This window comes from Pinus tabuliformis, chromosome 6, assembly GCF_031772625.1.
Source record: "Pinus tabuliformis cultivar Carrire ecotype Pingquan chromosome 6, CPIR1, whole genome shotgun sequence".
Classification (NCBI taxonomy): Eukaryota; Viridiplantae; Streptophyta; class Pinopsida; order Pinales; family Pinaceae; genus Pinus; species Pinus tabuliformis.
The window spans coordinates 120,980,082-121,007,145 of record NC_142292.1 but is presented as its reverse complement, the minus strand read 5'-3'; the positions used below and the strand labels follow the sequence as shown (position 1 = coordinate 121,007,145).

General features: G+C 39.9%; 1 protein-coding gene across 1 annotated transcript in view; it reads left to right on the top strand.

Annotated features, from left to right (window-relative positions):
* The first annotated feature begins 2,430 nt into the window (after positions 1 to 2,430).
* Positions 2,431 to 27,064, top strand: part of LOC149257638 (pyruvate kinase 1, cytosolic-like) — a 234,362-nt gene continuing 209,728 nt past the window's right edge. Inside the window, exon 1 of the mRNA XM_089414481.1 lies at positions 2,431 to 2,697. Coding sequence (XP_089270607.1) covers positions 2,629 to 2,697 — 69 coding nt within the window. The 5' untranslated portion in view covers positions 2,431 to 2,628. The remainder of the gene's footprint in view (positions 2,698 to 27,064) is intronic.

The window sequence follows — 27,064 nt, the reverse complement described above, 5'->3', positions numbered from 1 at the left end:
AACAAAAAAAACTAACCAAAATGTTATTCGGTTTAAGTTTGAAATTTTTAATTTCGTTAATGAACGCAACAAAATATTTGACAAAAGAACCAATATTACCAACAAGGGGTTTAAGTTTTTGGTCAAGTGCTTGGTAAGCAGATAAATGGGGCCATTTATACTATTAACAATGGGCCTAAGGGGAATCATGTGCTTATGGATCTCAGGGAGACCATAGATTCTAAGGTTAACTTAGTTGCTTTCAATCAATTTCTTACTATTGATGTTGCATTCATTATCAGATTAGATGGATTTAGAGACTTCTTTAGAAATTCTCGTCAGGGGTTCTTTCTAAGTTTTTTTTAGTTCCCACTGTTGTTGAGGCGACCCAACATTTTGGTAGTGTAATCATTTTTATCCAAGATGACAACCCCACCTTTGTCAACTTTAAAGACAACAATGTTCTAGTTGTTATTTACGATCTTAAGGGATTGGAATTCCTTAAAATAATAACACAATCATGCATAATTTCCTCTTTAATGTTTTTTGGAACATCCTTAATACCATATTCAATCGAGTTTTTTCGGGGGCAATAACAAAATTTAACCCTTTTCCAAAAGACTTTGATTGCAGTTATCAATTTCAAAGCTTGGAAGCTTGAAAACCTTTTTTCTACGCGAGTCATGGATCGTGAGAATTTGAAACTTGAGACAAAAGAGAGGAGGCTCACTAGAACCGTGAACATGTACGACATTGATATGTAGGACCACTGACACAATCACCAAAAGCTTTTTGTGTTGTAAAAACTCATATAGGCAACAATAGTGTCAATCCCAATTCATGTTTAATAAACCCAACTAAAGGAAGATTAGCACGTGAAGGTGGATTTTCATTCTTATTGTCATCATCCAAATAAGAGGTTCATGTGTGTGTGCTTGACCACCCCTTCCTCCCATGTTGTGTGGGTAAACAATAATATGCATTGTTAGATCTAAGACTTTTGTGATCCATAATGTAGATATGAGTCTTTCGGATTAATCACATCGTTATGATTTGGTCGACGTTTTGAATCAACTAATGTGGTTCATCCTGAGGACAAGGTGAGAAATCAATCGGTAGTGAATAAATAGCGAGGATACATCATTGCCAGGAATTAGCCGTTGTCAATTAGTTGAAAAATAGCCGTTAATTAATTGATTAGTTAAACTATTTAATAATATATTTAAAAACTAACTATTATATGATAGTTAAAGATTTATTATTTATTATATAATAATCTAAATTTATTATATAATAATATGCATGGTTTTTGATATCTTATACTAGTTTCTATGATTTTAACTTCTTCTCTTTTGTATAACATTATCATTCTACTAACGTAGATATTAAAAGAGATAGTTGTCTTATTAATAAAAAAAAATGATTGACATGAACATAGATATTTATTTTACTTTATGAAATATATTTTATAAATATATATAAATAAAAGATAATTTAATATATTATAATTAGCATTTTTAAATAGTTTATATAAATATAAAATATTTTTAACTCCTGTTATTTTAATAACTTGCACAAAGTGTTTAGGTATGTCTTAAAAGTGCTTTTGCTTGGCTAAGAGCTCGTCTTCCTCATACCTAAGGAAACAGGTTAATGGCCAAGACGGAGAGGCATCTCGTAGGAGTGAAAACCTGCCTGGTTTTCCTTGAATAAAGGTGATGGGTCAACCCACATTACTGCCTAGTTTTCCTTGAATAAAGGTGATGAGTCAACCTATATTTGAGAATAGCTACTAGAGATGAGTGTCTTCAATCGTTTTACAACTGAATTATGATAAATTTTCCTAACTATTTAAAATAACTTGCACAAAATGTCTTGAGTAAAACTCTTTATCATAATAATAATGAAAGTGAAATAAAAAACCATCCAAAATTAATATTCAAAGCGAAATAAAAAGCCATCCAAAAATAGTAACAATCCCTACGACAACCCCTAAGAAAATCGCAACAAACAAATAACTTCGATTAGATATTAATAGAAATGTAATTTTCTAACGGCACGAGGCGTCAACCACAAGTGAGTAATCGAGAGGCCGTCAACCACAAAGTGACAAATCGACGGTCTAATACAATGGGCTCTCATTCTTCGGGATCTAGAAAAACTGAGGGCCAACGCAACGGCAAATATGCCAACCTTTGATCATCTGAAAGGTACTGGAGAATCACTTGCCAACGATAGATTCATCTCATCCGAGAAATACTAGAATTATTTTTCACTTTATTTCACGTGCTGTCTCTGTCCGTAAGCTTTTTGACATTTTGAATACTTATTCGTACAAAGATCACTAGCTATTTTTGGGTGTGTGTGCTTTTTAAATTTAAATGTGTCCATTCCACTACATGGGCGCCATTAACAAAATGTCCGGACCCCGCCTTTATTTGGCCGGGGCACAGGTTTTGTGTGCTAGCCGATCTGGTGAAGCAAAGTCAAATTCCTCTAGACGAGAGAAGGCGTAAAGTCCTTAATGGCTTCAACTATTATAAAACCCCAAAACTACAAAGGCTTCGCAAGGGCCTCGTCTACCGCTGTGTCTCATTACTTACATTGTGAAAAGGCTCCAAGATCAGGACCAGGGATATTACAGCGACAATGCAGGGAGCTCAGATATTGCTAGAGGAGCCCATTCGCATGGCATCCATTCTCGAGCCTTCCAAGGCGGTGAGTTTTCTTTTACGTAATTTCATATTTCACGCCATTCACAAGCTCATTCCAATTAAAATCAGTGCTCAGTAGCTTTTCAGTTACAAAATAACTTGACTTCGATGCATCATTGGCATCTTCCAACCAGTGGTCACGGGTTTGTATCAGGGTTTTGAGATAATGGGTAATGTAACGTTTCAACTTTCAGCTGCTCTTAATTCTAAATATATTTGTCACAAATATGAATTTAATTGTATACACTTATTCTCTTTGGCAAACGTCATGGTAAAATCTATCGTTTTCTTTTTGCACTCATGAATTTTTCCCCAATTTTGTTATCACTGAATTCAAACACAAACATGAACCAGGTGTGAGTTAGGCTCGACGATGAGGGATTTTTGTGTACTCAACATATCTTGCATTAAATTAGTATGTCTCTTTGCATGTAAGGTATCTTTAATGACTGTGAACGTATCTCTTGGACATTATTATTTTTCTACTTTTAGCATTGTTCTAGGAGACACCTGGCACTTCCACTTTGTATTGACAGTGGACGTACTTTCTTAGGACCTTTCACCTATTCTTATGGTCTTCTGTTGGACATTAATAAAACTCCCTTATCTTGTCTATTCCCATATAGAAGAATTAACAGTTTTGAATCCGAATTGCTGGTGTTTGTGAGAAGTCTAGTGTCTTATATTTTGACTTTAGAAGTCTGTAAGCCTTCTCCCCTCACCCCGTCTTAATCTTTTGGGTATAAGCTATTAGAGTCTAGAGATCTGGAAATCCTTCTAAGTATGGATCTAAAGCTAATTTTTGAGTCCACTGCAAAGTTAGTGCCCAAATTCTATTGTAATCCTTTCAAAAATTCGGAAGGCTTATCCCACGGTCATACGTAGCATACATTTCAGCACCTTTGGTTTACCATTTTTCTTTGAAGTTTGGTATACACTACTGCATTATTCTTTCCATGCATTTATCTCTGCAAGTTTCCATTTTGCTAAATTATACACCCATATCCTATCTATTTCGAACTGTTTTTCTCAGCCTTGATATAGCATTAATAAATATTGATTTCTAAACAGCAAATAAGACATATATTGAAGTATTGGTTCCTAAAGAGCAAGATGGCATATATTTTGTTATAAATTAAATAGCTGGTAAAGTTGATGAACATCAATCTTGATAGATATCAAAACAATATTTAATATATGAGTTAAATATATATATCATAAAGATTGATTTCCACTCTATTATGGGAATTTTTAACATGTAAATAGACTTTATTACAATACCATGATTATAATTTATCAATATCTTGGGTCAACGTTATAATTTATCAATATGAAGTGTCTAAGAATCTAACACACACACACACATAATTTTAATTTAATGAATTTCAATTCTAAATATTTATATATATTTTTATTTTAATTTAATGAGATAAATCTCAAATCTATATATTGACTATATTAAAAAAGTATTTCATAAATATTTTATATAAATTAAAATTTTATTTCTTTTTATTTCGGCAATTCCCAGCAGTTCTGGCAGTTCCGGCTGTTCCCAGCAGTTCCGGTTGTTCCCGACAGTTCCAGTTCCCGACAGTTCCAGTTGTTCCCAACAATTCCGACAGTTCCGGTTGTCCCGGCTTTTCCGGCAGTTCCGGCTTAGGAGAGCAGCATGCAAGGGACAACTAACTAACATTGGGACAGTTGTATGGTACTTAGCAGCAAATACACCAAGCATGCAATGTTACAGCTAGCATGCAAGGGACAACTAGCATGCAACAACAAGCATGCTAAGGACAACAAGCATGCTAGGGACAACAAGCAAGCAAGGTGCAACCAACACATAGGTCAGGATGGCAACATGGTGCAGCAATGGCACATAATGCAGTACAGTGATGGGTACAATCATGATTAATTAAGCGCGATGAGATGTAGCATAGTCATGATGGGTGTAGCATGGTGCAGTGCGGTGAGGTGCAACATGATGACGAAATGTAGCACAACGATAGGTGAAGGGGTCACCTTGTAGAATTAGTTGAAGCAGCATGTCTTCAACTGATCTCATGTATCATCTTCTTAGAGATGATCTATGCTCTTATCTAGATAAGTCAAAGTGTTGACTTCTATTGTAAATGTACTATCTCTCTCTCTCTCTTTGCTGATCTATTGAAGAACATATAAGAAGAATTGATTAAGGGTTTCCCCACATTGGGGTTTGTCCCTTGCTAGCGCCACATCTTGTGTCCTCTTGTCTTGGCTTGTCTTCTGCGATTTATGTTTATGTTCCATCTGCAGTTTACTCTAATGCTGATGTGATTGCTAATCTGGAAAAGGTATGGAGCTAACTGTGAAAATTGAAATAAATTGCTCTAAGCATAGAACATACCTAAAATTAACATGGTATCAGAGCTGAGGTGAAGACAATGCCCAAGCAAGAGTGAAAGAGAAATCACCAAAGATAGTTGGGAAAGGATAAAAGGATCAGTGGATTCCTCATCCCTCTTCAAATTCACCAAGGGTGAAGTCGAAGCAGAGAATATTACCAGAACGACGCAGCGGAATATGGCCTACATAAAGATCACTTCATTGGAAGACCGGATCTCAGGGTGGAAGGAAAGGCAAATAACTAGTTCGGCCATTATGCGAAAGAGTGTTCGAATGGCAGATGATAACAATCATTCCAGGAACATCTTCAATGATCAAAGGAATGACAGGTGATGCACGTAATCAAGGAAATGGTCGACTCTTCATAGAAAGCAAGGAACCCTAGGTATGAAGAATCAAATGTTGTTTCTAATAAGATAAAGAAGCGTTATCTTGTATTGGCCCTCTCCTTCAGATTCTTTGGGAATCTGGCTTATAGATTGTAGTGCTTCAAGGCACTTCATCGGATAGATGGGCGCACTCTCTAATTTGGTAGAGATGGAAACAGTCGTGAGATTATGCTTGGAGCCGATGCCACCTATCCCAGAAAGGGTGTAGGGAATTTTAACTCTCAATTGAATAAGCGTAACTCGATTCATTTACAAAATCTCTTTTATGTACCTGATCGCAAGAAAAACCTGGTGTCCATCTCGAAAATGGAAGTCAAAGGTTTTAGGGTGGCATTCATCGATGGAAAGATACGTGTTAAAAAATATAATTTTCAAAGATGCTTTTTCTCATGGGTCCAGGGTTGGCAATTTGTATCAAGTTGCAGGATGGTCCATTGGGGATCATGCCAATTGACATATCGCATCTATAACAACAAAGGTCTACCTATGGGGCCCTACCTGATGTGAGTCAAATGGTGATAGGGATGTCTGAATTCAAGTAGAGCATGAAGGTACATGTCTGAGATGTACCGAAGGAAAATCTTATAAGGGGACCATTCCCCTCATGCAACAGGTCCACAGGTTTGGAACAACCCGAGGAGTTTGAGATTCATGATCGGAATCTCATGTATACAGGTGGAAGAAAGCCCTCTATGGCTTGAAGCAAAACACCTCGGGCGTAGTATGAGAGGATTGATAGTTGTTTGATGAAGCTGAGATTCACTAGAAGTGAAACTGATCCAAGCCATTACTCGAAGGTTGTGGATGATAGACCTCTCATACCAACAACTTATGAGGACGACCTATTTTTGACAGGTGCAGACCCTCTCATTTGCAGAAGTAAGAGGGAGTTGGATTCCGGATGTGGAATGATAAACTGCAAGCCTGTGACTACCTCGAGGATCTTAACTTTCAGAAGTTATATGGTAGTGATGTCGGACCAGATTTGGGAAATGCCTCTGAGTTTCATAAACTCATTCGCGTTGATGTTCTTGGTGAACTTCCGTCCGGACATATGTTTTGCAGTTAGCATGGTGAGCTCATATTTGGTTGAGCCTCACTGGATTGGTGCCAAGAATTTTCTGAGATATCTTCAGGGCACAATCTCTCATGGATTGAGATACATTGTCGGAAATATGAAACTGCATGATTATTCGAAGGCTGATGTTACGAATAAAATATATAAATAATATAAATATAAGTAAAGAGGATAATTGTAATAATGATTAGTTAATAATAATTAGTAGTTAGGTTGAAGAGGCATGTCTAAATAGGACATGACTCTCCATGAAGAGACACTTGCTTGATATATAAGCAAGCCTTTCATTCTCATTGTAAATCATTCATTCTTATTCACACATTTAATATATAATATTTGTATCCTCATGGATATATTTATATTCCAAATATTTTGGAGCAATTAATTTGTAGAAGGAACTTTGTTCGCTTCATTTGGTACTAGAGCAGGCAGTCGATTCCTTGGCCGCTTCACTGCTGCACAGAGCTCGCTCTCCAATCCAGGTCCTTGACCATCAAATTCGTCAACGTTTTGCCATTAAAGCATTTTGATACCAGTTTTGGAGATTCTCCTTACTACTGTCAGGCCTTTGGCCATTTAAAAGACTAAAAAAAATAAAAAATTAAAAAACATAGAGAAATAAATAAATAAATAAAAATTACACAGCCATAGACCATTTGTCGTCATTGCTGCCCGAGAACTGCACATTTCGTTGTCCACGCATTCAATCGACACCACACCCTTCCACCGTTGCACAACATTGCATCCACTGCAACCTTGCCCACTTGACCCACGTCGACCAGCCGCGTTCTCCCCACTGCCCCCCGCGTCAATGCTACGCTGCTCCTGTCCACTGGCCATCCGCACATAATCACCGTATCCTTGTTTTCCACACCCTGCCTCTGTTAGTCCGACAAACCAGTTCTGACGTCAAACGCTGCATCCAAATCAATTTAACTCCTGCGTAAAAACCAGTTGTCCCTTCTAGCTAGTTACAACCTAATCTGCCATCACTCTTTTCGCGCCTCGATGTCATCTAAAATCATGTTCGTTCCATTGGTGTAGTCCAGCAATTCATAATTGGCTTAGTTATCACGCTTACAGTTACCTAGGGTGAAACATTACCATCGTTCCACTCTATCGACATAACTTCTCATAATGCATATCAAAATTTCTAAGCATTTAATTAATCCAACACCGTGATTATGAAGGAAAACATAGAAAGCGAAAAGTTTTTGAATATATTATAAAAGTTAAGAAAAAGGCTTATTATTAGCGTGGCTAAAAATTCAGTTGAAGAAACTAACACTAAAGGACAAAAGTCTAAGGAAAAAAAAAAGAGTATATATAAAGTTTATATAATTATATTTATAACATATACAAATTAAAATTATATAATATATATAATTTAAATATATATATATATATACACACACATAAATTTATTAAAAGGGATTTATTTAAAAAAAAAGTGAATCTCATAAATAAAATAAATTATAGAAGTAATTATTAAAAAAAAGGTATACTTTGGAAAAAAGACGTCAATTTGAAGTAAAAAGGAAAAAGATTATTATTACAAGGCTTAAAGGGCTTATTATTAAACCTTGAAGCTCACGAAGAACACAAAAGTAGTTCACTTCTTTATAAATAAAATACAAATATGAAATCTCTAAATGAACAAAAACAATTCCAAAGAGATATAGAACAAGTAATCACAATACTTAAGCGAAAATATGTTGAGGAGGGAAAGAGAAGGGAATCCCTATTCCATTCTCTACGTCCATCATCACTCCCATAGAATGATATAATCCATGGTACCGAGAAAGTGCAGCGAAAAGATCAAGAGAATGGCAAAATAGCCAAAATTCAGCAAAACAAAAAGCCATTAGAACACGAACATAAAAATCTTGTGGATATGCATTACAAAGAGATAATGGAAAAGGACGAAGAAATTTCTCGTCTCAAGGACTACGTTGAAAAATTACTGGCGCAAGTGAAGAAGACTAAGGTCACAAAAAAGAAACTTGAGAAGCACTTATCAGAACAAGAAGATGAAACCTTGCGTTTAAAGAACCTTAATAAAAATTTATTAGAACAAATCAAAGATCTAAATGATGAAAAGCTTAAATTTCAAAACAATGAAAATAAAGTCGATAAACCAGAAACCAAAGAACTTTTACGTTCGAAAAACCATAATCAAAGTCTACTCGCTGAAATTAAGAAACTTAAGGATGATAAGAAAGCATTAAAAGATAAGTATTCACTCAAGAAGAAGTATCGAAATCTCCAGTTGCAATAGTTCAAGTTGAAAACAAGAGAACGAATACCGATCCAGTGAATATGACAACTCAAGAAGACAAGTCAGTTGAAGAAACGACACACTTAGATGTTGCAGTTCAGGCAATGAACATCCCCAGTGAATGTGTCATAACCAACTCTACAACATCTTCACCAAAAGAAAACATAAAAATGGCTGCATGCCCAATAAGGGAAAATCGAACCAAAAAAGTCCCCTATCAGCATCCGAATCATGAGAATAGACAAATCAACCACGCTACGTATCGTGACCATTCAGAACCGAAAAAACAAACTAATGTTCCAGAGAATAATGACGTAACATCAATCTCGTCTTATGCTAACAAGTCGTTACAAAATTCCAGTGATCAGAATACTATACAGAAGATTAATCTAGGATGGTTTGATCCCTTCTCAGTGCGACAATTTTGTTTGTCACTTAGAAGATCATATCAGCTTGTATCAACGAAGATGATTGTTCTGAGAAAGAAAGTCATTTGAAGCCGAAAAAGAGATCAAGCCTTTTTCATTGACAAGCTTTGAGGACAAAGCTTTTTGAGGAAGAAGGCAATGTTACGAATAAAATATATAAATAATATAAATATAAGTAACGAGGATAATTGTAATAATGATTAGTTAATAATAATTAGTAGTTAGGTTGAAGAGGCATGTCTAAATAGGACATGACTCTCCATGAAGAGACACTTGCTTGATATATAAGCAAGCCTCTCGTTCTCATTGTAAATCATTCATTCTTATTCACACATTTAATATAATATTTGTATCTTCATGGATATCTTTATATTCCAAATATTTTGGAGCAACTAATCTGTAGAAGGAACTTTGTTCGCTTCAGCTGAGTGGAGGATCACTAGAGCACTTCTCAGTGCTGGTTTTCTTTGGATTCTGTTTCGATATCATGGATGAGAAGGAAGCAGAAGTCGGTTGCTATAAGCACCGCCGAGATCGAATACATAGCTACGAGTATGATCTCGTGTGAAGCTGCATGGTTGCAGAAGCTCTTAAGTGAGCTGTTTGTACACATGTGAATACCACTGTGATTCTCTATGACAACCAGAGGGGGGATTAGATTATTGAGGAATCCCGTATTTGATGATTACTCCAGAAGAAAAACATCAGATACTGTCTTATCTGTGATATGGTAATTCGATGAATGAGGAGGCTCCATCACATTGAGACTGATGTACAGGTCGTAGACATTTTGTCAAAGCCCTGGGGAAAGGTCAAATCTGTGACTTTCTCGAATGACTTGGAGTCGTTGGGAGACTTTCTTATAAGGGTCCTGCATGTTGCATGCATTGAGCTCTGGGAGCTCTAGGGGGCTTGGGGTACTTACTGGAGCAACATACGACCACAGGGTGACTCACCATCCCCTGGTGGTGCGCTATGAACAGGATGATTAGTTCTTTAGTGGACCAGGATGATTAGTTCTCCCGTGGCAACTGTGGAACATGATGATTAGTTCTCTTGTGGGCCGGGATGATTAGTTCTCCCGTGGCAACTGTGGAACAGGATGATTAGTTCTCCTGTGGGCCAGGATGATTTGTTCTCCGTGGCGACTATGGAATAGGATGATTAGTTCTCCTGTGGGCCAGGATGATTTGTTCTCTGTGGCAACTGTGGAATAGGATGATTAGTTCTCCTGTGGGCCAGGATGATTAGTTCTCCGTGGCATCCACTGACAGGATGATTCGTTCTCCTGTGGACAGGATGATTAGTTCTCTTGTTGAGGCATCCTACCCATGCAGTCTGAGACTCATGGGAAGTACCTCTCATCTAATCAATGAGCAGGGAAATGAGGATAGGGACCATAGTAGTACTATCGATGGATGCATCGCTGTATCTACTGTACTCCCTATGCTAGGATGACCTCCACTGATCTGGGATCAGTATGAGTGGTTTGAGACACTCTTGTGACACTGATCTGGGATCAATATGAGTGGTTTGAGACACTCTCTTGTGACATTGATCTAGGATCAATGAAACTGATTTGGAATCAGTATGAATGGTTTGAGACACTCTCTTGTGATATTGATCTAGGATCAATAAAACTGACTTCGGGTTAGTAAGAGTGATGTGACACACTCTCCTTAGATGAAACTGACTTTGGGTTAATAGAGAATGGTATGAGACATTCTCGACCAATTCTTCTTCTTCATGGTTCAGCAGAGCAAAGCAGAGTTCAGCGGATCAAGACAGAGCAGAGCTCAGCAGATTAGAGCAGTGTAGGGCACTGATGGCAAAGATAGTACAGTTGGACATATGGATCAACCGATGGAGTTCTCCCTAGTTGAGAGGGAGTGTTAAAATTGGCAACTAGGGCCAAACTCCATGTGGGTCATCTTATTTATGGCAGCTGATATTTTTCTTGGATCCCTCTCATCGAGAGGTGTAGGATTGATCTATCATCCGATTCCGATAAGTATTCATGGAGTTATGAATTTATTTGCGTTATAAGACAATTCGTCAAGGTCAGCCAGCAACCAAATAAATCCCACATGTGCTCAACGTTTTAGTATAAATAGAGGCGACCTTCAAGTCATTTCAACACACTTGGGATCTCTTCCTCTCTCTACTTGTCTTTGGGTTTTAGTAGGAGGAGAGATCCTAAGGAATAACGTTGCCCTGATCCAGAGGGTAGAAAGTCGGAAAAGACAGAAAATCCGGAACTGCTGAAAAAGCCGGAAAAATTGGAATTGCCGGAAAAGTCGGAACTGCCGGAAAAGATGGAATTGCCGGAAAAACCAGAAAAAGCCAGAAAAGCCAAAACTGTCGGAAAAGCTGGAACTGCCGGAAAAGCTGGAACTGCCAAAAAAGCTGGAAAAGCCGGAAATGCCTAAACTGCCGGAAAAGTCGGAATTGCCAGAATTGCTGGGAACAATCGGAATTGCTGGGAACAGCTGGAACTGCTAGAACTGCCGGGCACTGTCGAAACAACCGGAGGGTTTGTCTCCGAAGGAGAGCAACATGCAAGGGACAACTAACTAACATTGGGACAATTGTATGGTACTTAGCAGCAAATACACCAAGCATGCAATGTTACAGTTAGCATGCAAGGGACAACTAGCATGCAACAACAAGCATGCTAAGGACAACAAGCATGCTAGGGACAACAAGCAAACGAGGGACAACAAGCAAGCAAGGTGCAGCCAACACATAGGTCAGGATGGCAACATGGTGCAGCAATGGCACATAATGCAGTACAGTGATGGGTATAGTCATGATTAATGAAGCGTGATGAGATGCAGCATAGTGATGATGGGTGCAACATGGTGCAGCGCGATGAGGTGTAGCATGATGACGAAATGTAGCACAACGATAGGTGAAGGAGTCACCTTGGAGAATTAGTTGAAGCAACATGCCTTCAACTGATCTCATGTATCATCTTCTTAGAGATGATCTATGCTCTTATCTAGATAAGTCAAAGTGGTGACTTCTGTTGTAAACGTACTGTCTATCTCTATCTCTTTGTTGAACTATTGAAGAACATATAAAAAGAATTGATCAAGGGTTTCCCCACATTGGGGTTTGTCCTTGGCTAGCGTCACATCTTGTGTCCTTTTGTCTTGGCTTGTCTTCTGCGATTTATGTTTATGTTCTATCTGCAGTTTACTTTAATGCTGATGTGATTGCTAATCTGGAAAAGATATGGAGCTAATTGTGAAAATTGAAATAAATTGCTCTAAGCATAGAACATACCTAAAATTAACAAAGTATTTATATATATTTTTATTCTAATTTAATGAGATAAATCTCAACTCTATATATTGACTATATTAAAAAAGTAATTTATTTAAATTCTTATTTCTTTTTATTAATTATTGATAATTAAATTAAAATTAAAAATAGAACACAATAAAGAGTAACATTGATCTAGGGGGTGGTCCCTTTATTTTCAAGCAAAAACATCCCGCTCCCAAGTGGCTGTGGGACACAATCAATGGTCTCATGGGTCTCCAGTGGCTCATTAACAAGTTGATGCTCCATCAGCTAGGGCTAGAAGATGATACATGCCCTCTTGTGTTTTTCCGGACAAGACAAAACCCCATCTGGGCCCTGGACTGACTGCCAAGTGTTGGGTGCAAAGGTGTGTTTGACTAGGCAATATGGTCCAAGTGCATCATCATCTTTATATGGCTGGGGCACGAGCAAGAAATGTGAGGTGCTGAAGAAGCCTATGTTGTGACAATCAATGCTTTGCTGTGGTGGAGGCCCATGGCACTCAATGCTTGGATCTTGTATAGGAAGGCCATGTCCAAGATGGAGACCCACTTGAAATCTTGTATAAGATCCATTGCATCTCCTTACCTTCCAGCACAACATGTTGAGAAATCTAGGGCATCAATAGATATGTGATTTCTCTATTAGAATAATTGCTTGTGAGTGTCTTTTTACTTCTTGATTATGATCTTCTTTTTCTTGTGTTATTATTGTATTCTTTTCATCAAGACAATTACCAGTTCATTAACAATACAACAAGAGACACAATGTATATAGGCTGTTAGCCAGGGCCGAAACCTCTCATTCTTTGAGAGGAAAACCCAAATAAAATTCTTCTTATAGAACCTTCAATTAACAAATACCAAGACCATGACGAAGACCCTTGACACTAGAGCCCTTCCAAGACCAAGTCACAAGCCTCCTCTTCTCCCCTAGATCGATGTTGCTGTTCCTCTTCCTTTTCTCGGCTTCGTTCAGATTCTCGGCCTCTTCTGCAACCCTTTATCTTCATAAAAGAAACCCTAGTTCGATTTTGTCTCTTGAATAGTCTCCTCCTTAAGAGAGACTCTTTTCTCTCTTACTCGACTTCCTTTAGCGAAGTTCTTCTCCCAAACAAAATGACCTTTATGTGACTGCAATCTTCGATCTTCCTTTGTCAACTTCAGACCTGCAATTCTCACACATGTGAGGGTAAACTAGCCCAAAAATAGTCCACAATGATGCCTCTCTCCTTCACTATCCTTCCTTCGTTCCTTAATGGCTTTAAGGCTCTTTCTAAGATGATTTGTGCACTTGTTATGAGAGACTTGCTTCATCGAATTGATGTCCTCCAAATGAGGCCGACCATTGCTGTTTATAGTGGTTGGTTCATCACTATTAGGTCGACATGATCCCTTGGAGTAGGCCAACTTCACCTTTCTAAAATTATCCTTTTGTTGTAGGCCGACTTGAGTGAGGGCTAGTGACAAGGTCTTGGAGGGTGACTTACAAAACAAGTTTGACTCTTTACAATGTGTAACATGCCTTCATTACATGACAATGACTCTTTAGGCTTTTATGACTAGATGACAATATCCCTAAGGGCTCACAATGGGAGCCTTAACTAAATAAATTCTCTTACTCATGAAACCCATGATGCAAGCAATACAATAATTTTATTTTTCTTCTTTTCATCTATTACATAAAACCACAAGTACATGTCATTACGAAGACCGAAACTAGTTACACTTTTCAACACTCCCTCTTAACTACAGAGGTATTCATAATGGTACTTGGTCATTCTCAATCTGAAGAATTTCTCGTAAGAAGAATCTGTTTGGTAACTCATTTGTATAGCATCATATCAACTAGCATTGTCACATAGGAAGGCCTTGACTAACAATTCTATCTCTCCACAAGATCTGAGCTCAATGCTGGCGAGACCAATGATTTATAGACATTCTCATCATTGTCTCTCCCGGAACATACCCCACCCTTGTTCTCAGGGTGTGTTCCATCAGGACTATTCTTATTTTGGATTCCCAGTCCTCAAAGAATATTGGTCCTCTACGATTGCTCTTATCTTGGATGCCCTATCGCATCCTCAAAGAGCATCGGATGCCAAATGATTACTCAATCCTCCATTCTCTCTTCCCAAGTGAAGACCAAAATGATGTGTTTATCTCTCCCTCTTAATTAGGGAGGACATATCTATTCCAATTGAGGAATGTACTCATTCCTACAGAAGGAATTTACCTAAGCTCCCTCTTGGCTTAGGAATTTTCAAGTTTCTTTCAAGTAAGAAACTTGTTTCCAGGCTCCCTCTTAATTAGGGACCTACTACGGGACAACCAGCTGCTTGAAGAACTCCTTCCTTCGAGGTCGTGAATTTCTTTGTCATGGAGTCTTCATCTTTTGGGACTTCTTCATAGGGCACAGACCATCCATCATTTTCATCCTTGAGTTAGTCATGTCATCATTCATTTGATTAGAAAGCGATCCATCAGTGTACATTTGGCCTTGCTTCATGTCATGCTGCATTCTTCATACTATCTTCTTTGGAAGGATCTTACATCCTTCGACATGGTCCTCTGGGAAAACATCTACAGTTCTTCCTTTGGCAGTCCTGCATAAGACCATCCTAATATTTGTTCAATAATATGAAATGAACACTTAAATCATAGTTACCTTTGTGATGGTCTTTCATCATGACATTGTCTTGTAGGCATCAACATCCAATGCGTGTGTTGACACATCTCCTAAAGATATGTATTGTCAAGGGTCTCTATCTTTTCCAGACTTCCATCACAGTCTTCATATCTTTCTGGGAGATATCATAGTCGAATCTTCTTGGTCTTTCGGATGTTGATTACCTTTACCATTACTGCATATTCCATGATCTCTTCCTTCCTTTCTTCACACATTCCATTCCCAGGAGCTTCCAATTAGTGTTCCTCAATTGTAGTCAAAATCTTCTTAGTCTTTCGGATGTTGATTACCTTTACCATTGCTGCATATTCCATGATCTCTTCCTTTCTTCACACATTCCATTCCCAGGAGCTTCCAATTAGTGCTCCTCAATTGTAGTCAACCACCTCATACTTCATATGAGGACTTATTATGTTGATTTCATCTAGTGAATATGTGAACCATGCATTCCTGCATCCTATTGAGAAAGGAGATCCTTTCTTTTGATCATGCTCTTAAGATAGAACTTTAGTTCATGATATCTGCAACCAGATGACATGACTTCCAAATGTAAGCATACATACCTCATCTTTCCTTTGGCTCATCCAGACTTCCTGCAACAACTTCCGTTGAATGAAGTAGCTTCATTCCCTTGATCTACCTCTCTGTTATGCCATCATACCATCATCCCATGAATTCTACAAGTTTGGAATTCTTGATGAAACACTTGCTTCGTCATGATCGGTGAACCTTGCAATGAAGATTCCATCAGAGAATCTTGCATATCCTATCCTGTAGATGTTACCTTTTGGCTGATGTATGATGAGTTGTGTCCTAGATGACTTCTTTCCTTTTCCATAAGTACCACTTGAGCTTTCAATGAGGTTTCCAAGAGCTGTATCCTACATAGTTGACTGCCATAGATTTTGTTCTAGACATCCTCCATGTTACCTATGTCGATAGCTCTTACTTCTAATGCTTCTACCATGATGCCTTTTTCTAATATGATGCATCCTATCTTATTCACAATGCTTCCTATCTCAATAGCTATAATTTACACAACTGAAGAGTACTTTTAGTGATGGAGATTATCTTAGTCATACTAGAGATCTCTCACTTCCTCCTTTTTAGGCTTCTTCATCTCAGGTTCTTCCATCTCTTCGGTAATATGGGCTTCTTCCTTATTTCTCTTGTTATTGTCCCTTTTAAGTTTAGGATAATCTCTTCTATAGTGTCCATATTCTTGACATCCATAGCACTGAACCTTAGCCATGTGCTCTTTTTTCCTCTGAGGACCAAATTTACCAAACTTTCCTTTTCTTTTTGTCATAGCAGCATATGCTTGATTTTGCTTATTGATCTTACATCAATTTTTGCCTTCAATCTGGTTTCTTCGATCTTACATAATGACCATAGATCCTGGAAAAGAGTGGCTTCTTTCTTCCCATAAATACTTGAAGTGAAGTTGCCCCATTCCTTTGGTAATGCATTTAATACTACAGTGGTCATTTCTTCGTTAGACATTATTTCACCCAGATCTTGGAGTTGATCTCTTATTTGCGAAATTCTCATGAAATATGAGGCTATTACTTCTTCCTTTGAAATCTTCAATTTGTAGAGTTCTTGCCTTCGAGAGACAACTTCTCCTGCAGTACTTACAAAAAACAACTCTACTAATTTGTGATATATATCTTTTGAAGTGTCTAATTTTGATACATATGGGATGAAAGAGTCTTTGATGGATTCTATGAGAATCCTCTAGGCCCTCACTTCCTTTCATGTATTTAGCAAGTGCTTGAGTATCTTCTTTGGGAGGTTGGGTTATTGACCCCTTGATGTGATCCATGACTTCATTCTCAATAAGGTTTAGATCTGTTCTTTTCTTCCATGCAAGAAAATTTGAAGCCCCAACTAATTTGTTGCTCTCTTTGCAAAAAGAAATCTTGATAGATTCAGATGAAGTCATATACTTGAGTAGATGCTGCTTTCTCCACTTGCTTCCTCCTTAATCTTAATAGTGATATAGATAGTAGAAGACTACTTCTTGATAAATTCTTTTCAACATGAGTAATCCTTGGTCTCTTTGAGAGAGAGATCACTTTGATGGAGTTCTTCAAGGGTTAAACCTTTGCTTTAATGAGAGAGAGAGCTTGCTTCATAAACCTTTTTTTTGAAGATGATGACAATGTTCTTCGATTTAGCCTTCCTTTGTCTTTGAAAAAGTTGCCACTCCTTAGATGATGGATGAGTGATGATCTTGGAAATGCTTCTAGGGTTTTGGTCTTTCTTTCTGCTTCCTCCTTGATGATGATTCCAAGACTCTTGCTGAAGTAGATTTCTTCGGTCTAGGGTTTTGGTATGATGAAGATCTTGAATTTTTGTTTTGATAATCTTTGACTCGCTTTGATCCCTTTCTTGAAACTCGACCTTTGAGTGTCTCTTTGATTAGATGCCCCCCCTCAACTTCGTCACCTTAGCTTTGACACCATGTTGAGAAATCTAGGGCATCAATAGATGGGTGATTTCTTTATTATGATAATTGCTTGTGAGTGTCTTTTTACTTCTTGATTATGATCTTCTCTTTCATGTGTTATTATTGTATTCTTTTCATCAAGACAATTACCAATTCATTAACAATACAACAACAAGAGACACAATGTATAGGCTGTCAGTGAGGGGCAAAACCTCTCACTCTTTGAGAGGAAAACCCAAATCAAATTCTTCTTATAAAACCTTCAATTGACGAATACCAAGACCATGATGAAGACCCTTGACACTAGAGCTCTTCCAAGACGAAGTCACAAGCCTCCTCTTCTCCCCTGCCTCCTCTTCTCCCCTAGATTAATGTTGCTCTTCCTCTTCCTTTTCTCGGCTTCCTTCAGATTCTAGGCCTCTTCTGCAACCCTTTATCTTCATAACAAAAATCCTAGTTCGATTTTGTCTCTTGAATAGTCTCCTCCTCGAGAGAGACTCTTTGCTCTCTTACTCGGCTTCCTTTAGCGAAGTTCTTCACCCAAAAAAAATGACCTCTATGTGACTGCAATCGTCGATCTTCCTTTGTTAACTTCGGACCTGCAATTCTCGCACGTGTGAGGGTAAACTAGCCCAAAAATAGTCCACACTGATGCCTCTCTCCTTCGCTATCCTTCCTTCGTTCCTCGCTGGCTTTAAGGCTCTTTCTAAGATGATTTGCGGACTTGATATGAGAGACTTGCTTCACTGAATTGATGTCCTCCAAATTAAGCTGAGTATTGCATTTATAGTGGTTGGTTCATCACTATTAGGCCGACATGATCCCTTGGAGTAGGTCGACTTCACCTTTCTAGAATTATCATTTTGTTGTAGGTCGACTTGAGTTGTGGAGGGTGACTTACAAAACAAGTTTGACTCTTTACAATGTGTAACATGCATTCATTACATGACAATGAATCTTTATTTATGACTAGATGACATATCCCTAAGGGCTCACAATGGGAGCCTTAACTAAAAATAAAATCTCTTGCTCATGAAATCCATGATGCAAGCAATGTAATAATTTTATTGTTCTTCTTTTCATCTATTACTTAAAATCACCATTACATGTCATTATGAAGACCGAACCTAGTTACACTTTTCAAGACAACAATCCATTAGTGCAATTGAGTAAATAAGCTTGCTATTTAGGGGCAAAAGTGGACACTTCGTAGTGGCATGCCCTTCAAATGGGCTTCAAAATGTATTGGTGTTTCCTTGCTCGACAAGAGAGGTTAATAAAGGATCTTATTAGGTGGTTTCAACCTTTAAGGGAGTGACAGGTCCATGGTACATCCATAAAATGGCAGGTGTCATGTGAAATGATGATGGAACAAAGTCGGGTAATAGGGAAGGCTCCAAGTCACATGCCATGGTACAAGGGAAGCTAGAATGAGGGAAGTCCACACCTTGGGTATATGAATGTAGGAGGGAGAAATCGTGGTACATGAGTTATCTCGGCCTTTGTTTTTCTGGCCTTTTTTCATAAGCCTTTTGCCTTTTATTGATTTTCCTTGTTTTTACTGCTCGGGGTTCTAGGGGATGAGAGCATGATGCTTATGATGTAGCAATGATTACCCCCTTAAGGTAGGGCAGTTCATCTCCCACCAGGGGTTGGGACAATCATGGGTTCCTTAATGATGTAGGGGGCACTAGGAACCAGGGTGATGGCCAGAATGACATGGGATAGAGCTCATGTTTGGCTTTTCCCCATGCGTTAAATTTTTATGTCTAGGCCATCTTTTGCATTTTGTGGTACATTTCCTATTGTAAGTGGCCAAATCATGCTTTTATCCTTCTTTTTAGCTGCATCAACCTCAAAAGCATTGTTCCAAGACCGACCCAAAGTGAGGACCAGGGGAGGGGGAGGCTAACACCTTGTGGACCCAATGGACAAATGTGGAATGGGAAAAATGTGGAAACGTTTTGTAATGAGCGGAGTGGAGTGAAATATATGGTGTTAGGAAGTGGGACCACACAACCAAAATTAGGTTTTCCATGTAGTGCCACTCCTAAAGCTAGTAGCCAATAGAGGAGATCCCATGGGACTAGGATACAAGATTAACCACCAAGTTGGGACAAGGGAATAGGAGTATAGTTCAAGCCCATTCTTTCCATTGAATCCCCCCACTAATCCATGTCCAAATGTGCCCAAGAAAAGCAAGCATAAATACCCAATTACATAATGAAAAGTCACACCTTTAGGGTTGGAAGGCCCACCTTCAAACATAAGATCATAACAGATGGGTGACGACACGCTGTTAGTTTTTGTAGCATCGCATGTGTTCTAGCCACGAAATTTGGTGGAGAGGTAGAATGCATTCTCCAAAACCTAGAAAGCATTCTGGAAATTCCACCTGTAAATTGTGAAGATTTTGATGCCCAAATTTCTACTGCAACAACTAGTTATGTTTCTTCTATTTGTTAATTACTGAACAAAATTATTTATTGTTTCCTACAGTAAACCGAAACTAATACACTGCAACCTTCACCATTTAAAGAAAATGCGGAAACAAGAAATTGAACAAGAAAGAAATACAACACATCTACACAGTTATTTTTGGACAAATGTCCCAGGAGAAACCCAATGCGAGAAAACTGGTGCAACAACTCTAAGGGTTTTATTATTAAGCAGTAGTAATTTTTGAATACAATCTCTGAATGCCTTCTTGACTATCCAGTTACAGAGAATATCACTGGCAGAGAGATAAGTGAGGTTACCTCACATTATCATTGGAAATCCTGGTTGATCCAGCCACTGAATGAACTGCCCTTGGTTGCCTTTGTGCTGCCTCTATGCAGTCAGTGCGTCAACCCAACGTTGCACCCTCTGGGGACTACATTACTCCTCTCGGCTAATCGATTTGCTTATGAGATTTTGACTTTTGGTCTCCCGGTCTCACACCCCGTCTTCCAGCTATAGAAATCGATCTCTCCAGCTAATTTGGGCTATGCGCTGCCTCTGCATCAGCTTACACTGCCTCTACGTGGCCCTGCGTCAGCCTCTTTGGCTCTGTGTTGCCTCTGCTGGATCTCTATCTCTCTTCTCTGCTGAGTATTCTCTGACCAAGAAAGATTTCCCTTCGGATACTATCCCTGCCCCTCAATGCAAAAGACCACTATTGAAAATTTCTCCGGCAGCTGCTCTTCTTCAGAAAATTGAACTTTTGATCTCCGCTTTGTGTGTTCTCCAAGTGCCCCTCAAGCCTCTTCTTATATCTTTGTTGGACAACCAACGGCCCAAATTAACTTCTAATCAATGGCTTAGATCATTTTGGCTTGATCCTCGTCTTTTTATCTAGAATTTACACCCACAATTTAGATCAATACCCATTAATTATTTTAATTTCCTAAGTTTAGACTTAGGGTCCCATTAAAAATAATTAATTATTTTAATAAAATTGTCTCCAAGTGGAATTTTCCAAAACGATTTCTGGGTATTGGAGAATGCATGTGTCTAAGCCTCCCTACAAATTTTGAGACTTAGAGCACATTTGATGCTAGCAGAAATCAACACTCCCTCTTAGCGAGGAATGTGCTCTAGCAATGCACCCTGCTGAAGCATCACTTCGTTTTGTAACATCTCCCTCTGCGCTACATCTTGTCCACCAACTACTGTGCAAATGCTGCATCTATATTGCGGCTAACCCTACCACTGTCAACACTGCATCTGTACTGCAACTCCCTCTCAATTTTGCATTTGTGCTGCTGCTGGCACTGCCATTGTCAACTGCATCTGCACTGCAACCTTCTCCAACTGTTGCTGCTACTCCATCAACAATGGAAAAGCACCCCAAATTATCGAATTGGTGTTCAGTATGATGTATCTCGTTGCTGGAGTTCTGACTGCTGCTAGTCTCTGTGCTGACCCTTTGAAGTCTCTGCGCTACTACTGACCTCTGCTCTGTGCCATCTACACTGCTGCCAACTTTGCTTAGTCTCTGGTGCTACTAGCCACTGCAACTGTCACTCCGACACTCCTCTACACCAACTGACACTGGTCCATCCTGCTACTACTAATTTGTTGGTCAAGGTTGTCATTGATGTCAATATGGCATTGTTGGAGATGGAAAATATTCTTGTGATACATGCCTTAAACCCTTTTATGATGTTGCCCTATCTACATGACAAAACCCTAAGTACATTTATGCCCTAGATTGGTGATGCATGATCTAAATGCCCATTACATTCTAGAAGATGCTTTAGCCCTAACACATTGATGCAAGTTCTAATAATTATGATGCCCTTAAGATACATGAATGGAAGCCTATGTGTATGAAGCCCTAATCCTAATGAAGAAGCCCTTGCCCTAATGTCCATGAAAAGCCTTAGATCATTGATGATGAAGCCTTAAATGAAGATGCCCATGAATACATATTGAAAAGGCACCCTAATCTTGTTGATGCCCATGATACCTTTAAAGAAGCCCTAATCCTAATAAGCTTGATGACCTAATTCTATAAATAAGGAGCCCTAAACATTGGATGCCTAAAACTAAAATCCTAATGGTTGCCATAAATAAAATAATAATGACAGTCTCACAAAAATAATTTTATTGGTGGTAAAATGACCCTATTTAAGGATGGGATTGGCATAGGAGTGTAGAGGATTTTTTCCTCTTTCTAACGAGCTATTACATGCCCCCAAATTCCTTACCGTTGAAGAGAAATCAATTTTTGAAATCAACATATGTCAAAAATTGTCAAACTGTCCAAGCCGACTTGAGTAGGCTCATAACCCTTGGCAAAGAGACATGTCCCTTCAGAATATGGAAAAACCACTATAAATATAAACCTAAATTCGTCCATTCAAGCTCAGATTTTTCGGTGGAGACAAGACAAGAGGTAGAGAAGCAACCACAACCTAGAAAAGCAAGGAAGACAAGTTTGTGGAATTATTCTTGGGTTAAATAGTCTCCCACAGGTTCGAGCTAGGAGTAGAGAAGTTGCTGTGGTCGAAGCTGTCGTACTTGCTGTGGTCGAAGTTGCTATAGTTGCCTTGGTCTTAGTTGCCGTAGTTGTCGTGGTCGAAGCTACCGTAATTATCGTGGTCGCAGTTGCCGTAGTTACCGTGGTTGAAGCTACCGCGGTCGAAGTTGCCATAGTTGCCGTGGTCGAAGCTACCGTGGTCGAAGTTGCCATAGTTGCCGTGGTCGAAGCTGTCGTAGTTGAAGTTGCCGTCGAAGCTACCATGGTCGAAGTTGTTGTGGTTGAAGTTGTTGTGGTCGAAGTTGTCATGGTCGAAGTGTTGATTTATTGGGATTGGACAAATAGAACTTGTTGAAGTCTTCTCTTGAGAACATAATAGGGTAGAGTTGGAGAACTTTGTGAAGCAACATATTGAAGATTTGTGGAGATCATTGAAGCCATCATGAGGTAACCTTGGAGATTTTGTTTGGGTGACATGAAGAGCAGCGACGATACCTTCTAAGAAGACAAGGTTGTCATTGATGACGTGACGTGGAGACTAAGGGAAGGCATAGCTGAAGATTGACAAGGCTTGTTGAAGAAAACATTGGGAGCCGTGAAGTATAACCAAATACATCTTGACAAAGTATAGTAAGGGTTGGAGCCCGAGAGGTTGGAGCCTCGAAAAGACAAGGTTGGTGCCTTGGAGGATAGGGTTGGAGCCCTGGAGGATCAGAGTCCTCAGAAACCAGGTCGGAGCCTGAACCAGATATAGGGTTGGAACGCTTGAGGTTGGTGCCTCAAAATTGACAAAGTTGGAGCCTTGGAAGTCTAAGTCGGTGCTTGGAAAATATAGGTTGGAGCTTGGGAGATTGAAGATCGGTGTCTTCATCTAGGGTTGGATCCCTGTTGGAATTTCTAAGTCTATCCGTTAGAAACCCTTCATGTACTTTACTGATTTATTCCTACCTACTTGTTCTGTTAATTAACAAGTTATTTACCATGTAAATACTGGAAATAAATACAAGTACATGCTCAACACATTACAGATCATCAACTAAAGGAAACAGAAACAAGCACACAAGTGATGCCATTTTTTTTGAACTAATGTCCTTGGAAAAACCCAATGCAGGAAAACCGGTGCAACTATCTGAGGGTTTGATTTATTAAGCAGTTTCAGAATACAATCTGGGTGCCAAAATTGGCTCACCCAACAGAGAATGCCCTTGGCAGTAGTACCTCTCAGTCGGAGACAGATATTTCGGCTAAACCATCGGATGAACGATCCCACAACAATAATGTAGCGTTTGTTGCTCTGCGTCACTCTAATAGGGACTGTGTCACCCTATTCGACTTTCTAGCTCTCAGTCCGTCCCACGAAATGCTCCCAACGTTGCCTCTAGGCCCTGCGTCAGCCTCTCTAGCCCAGCATCAACCCTTGGGCCCTCTGCGTCTCACACGCTGGCCCTCTCTGGCTCTGCGCAGCTCCTGACTGCCTCTGCGTGGCCTCCAGCTAGCTCTGCGTCCATATCCCAACTCTATGTTGATCCTCCAGGTACTAACTCTACCTCTCTGCTATGTATTCACTGCCCCTCAGCTGTAACTCTGGTCACTCACTCAATTTCCTCAGCAAACTCTGCCCCAGAAAATCGAGTTCTTGATCTCTCTCGGTGTGTTCTCTAACTGACCCTCAAGTCTCTTCTTATACTTTTCCTGTTGGTCCTTCAACGGCCGATATTAAATCTCTAATCAACGGCTAAGATTAGATTTGGCTTGATCCATGACTTTTGGAACCTTCTAACCCAGTTTTATACTAATACCCATTAATATTTTATTTTTCCAAAGTTTAGACTTAGGAACTCCATTAAAAATATTAATTATTTTAATATCTCCCAAATCGTTAGAATATGCCCAAACCATTTCTTGGTCTTGGAGATCTCATGTGCTTTAACCTCTCCACCATTTTTCATGGCTAGAGCACATCCGATGCTACCCCAAATCAACACTCCCTCTTAGCGAGGATTGTGCTCTAGTAACACTCCACACTGAGCATCACCCTGATTATCTAGCATCGGTCCCTGTGCTAATGCTAGTTCTCCCCGCCCATCATCCTCTGCGCTATTGCATCCTGTATTGTTGCCCATGGCCTTGCCACTACCACTGCTGCATTTGTACGACAACTCCCTCTGCATCCATGTTGTTGCTTTTCCATCCTCCCAGCACTGCATCCCCTCTCATCATGTTGCATCGTGCTGCCCATAGCATTGCCACTGCGAACTGCTGCACTGCAACTTATATGCCTCTACCTTCATCCGCCAATCTTCCTACTCCTCTTCGGGGCTCCCGTAGCAAGGTATAATCCAAGAGGTTGGGTACCTCAAGGATCCTGCCCCTCATCGCCTGTAGTCCTCCTGACTACAGCTTGATGTCTCCCCACTTTTTCTCAAGTGGCACATGAGCACTCATGGCACAATCGTCATCGTCCTTGACTTCTTTCTCCGCCCTTGTTGGCGTTGCCTTCAAGTCAAAAGCCTCTCCCTTACTCTTCTTCTTTGGACACTGGTTCATATAGTGACCCAGTTCCCCACAGTGGAAGCACTTGACCTTGGAGAGGTCCTTCTTCTTCCTCTTCACCTGCTTTCCTGCAGATGCTATAGCTGCATCCTCTTCTTCCTCCTTCTTGATCTTGATCCTTTTGCCACTACTCCCCGCCTTGGTCAACCGTTTGATCTCTTCTTGATGAAGGGTCGCCACAATTCTTCCCAATCTTGAAGACTCGTCCTGCCCAGTATGCTCTGGACAAATGTCTCCCAATCCTTGGAGACTGTGTTTAGTGCGGTCCTTACCATCAACTCCTGATCAGGCTTGGCCACTATGGAAGTTAGTTGGTCACGGATCTCCTTCAGCCGATCGAGGAAGACATCTTTCTGCTCTCCCTTCTACATCTGGTATGACCTTAGCTGATTCTCTAGGAGCATCTTCGTTTGCACGGAAGTATGCTGGTACAATGTCTTCAAAGTGTCCCACACCTCCTTTGCCGTTTCCTTCTCGGCAATATGTGGTGCCACATGATCCTTGACCCCATCAAGGATGATGCGCTTTGCCTTAGCCATTGCCTCTTCGCACTTCTCATTTTTAGCTAGGTCAACTGGGATCGCTATTGTTTTCAAGGCGAAGTCCTTGATGCGATATCTATCTAGAATGGACAAGATCCTGGCCTTCCAGACCACAAAGTTGGATGCTCCGTCCAACCTATACTGATCCCTCAGTCCATTCACGACCATTATGTTGCTCTTCTTCCGACTCCTCTGAGTCTCTATACTTCCCTCCTGGAAGTCCTTGGTTCGACTCCCTTTGAGCCTCAATTTCCTTTCTGGAAATCCCTCCTCTTTGTTCTTGCCCTGTTAGGTACTGTTCCGACCACAGTCCCCTCCAGCTTCGCTTCGCGAATTATCCACAGCCCCCTATACCTTAGCAACTTGAAGAACTGAGCCTCTAAGCTTTGCGCAATCCTAGCACCGGCAAAATCTGCACCTCTTGGCCACAACGCCAATCCTCCCTGGCTGAGAAAGATGACTGGGCACTGCGTAGGTCAGGTTTTCTCCTCTCTGCCACTGCGCTAATCCTCCTCCTGGCTTGAATTGATGATGCAGACACTTTGCGTCACCCCTTCCTTGCTGCTTTCTACTAGGAACAACTTCTGTCACTCAAGACAACTGTTTTCTACTGCTACTGCTCTGCTCCGCTGATGCCTTCAGTTATCCTGTGATCTGCAATCACACTTTGATACCATGTTGGAATTTCTAAGTCTATTCGTTAGAAACCCTTCATGTACTTTACTGATTTATTCCTACCTACTTGTTCTATTAATAACAAGTTATTTACCAGGTAAACACTGGAAATAAATACAAGTACATGCTCAACACATTACAGGTCATCAATTGGAGGAAACAAAAACAAGCACACAAGTGACACCGTTGTTTTTGGATTAATGTCCCCGGAAAAACCCAATGCGGGAAAATTGGTGCAGCTATCTGAGGGTTTGATTTATTAAGCAGTTTTAGAATACAACTTGGGTGCCAAAATTGGCTCACCCAACAGAGAATGCCCTTGGCAGTAGTACCTCTCAGTCGGAGACAAATATTTCAGCTAAACCACCGGATGAACGATCCCACAGGAACAATGCAGCATCTGCTGCTCTGCGTCACCCCGATAGGGACTGCGTCACCCTATCCGGCTCTCTAGCTCTCAGTCTGTCCTAAAAAATGTTCCCAGCGCTGCCTTTAGGCCCTGCGTCAGCCTTTTTGGCCTAGCGTCAACCCCTGGACCCTCTGCGTCTTACACGTTGGCCCTCTCTAGCTCTTTGCAGCTCCTGAATGCCTCTGCATGGCCTCTAGTTGGCTCTGCTTTGCTCTCCTGGCT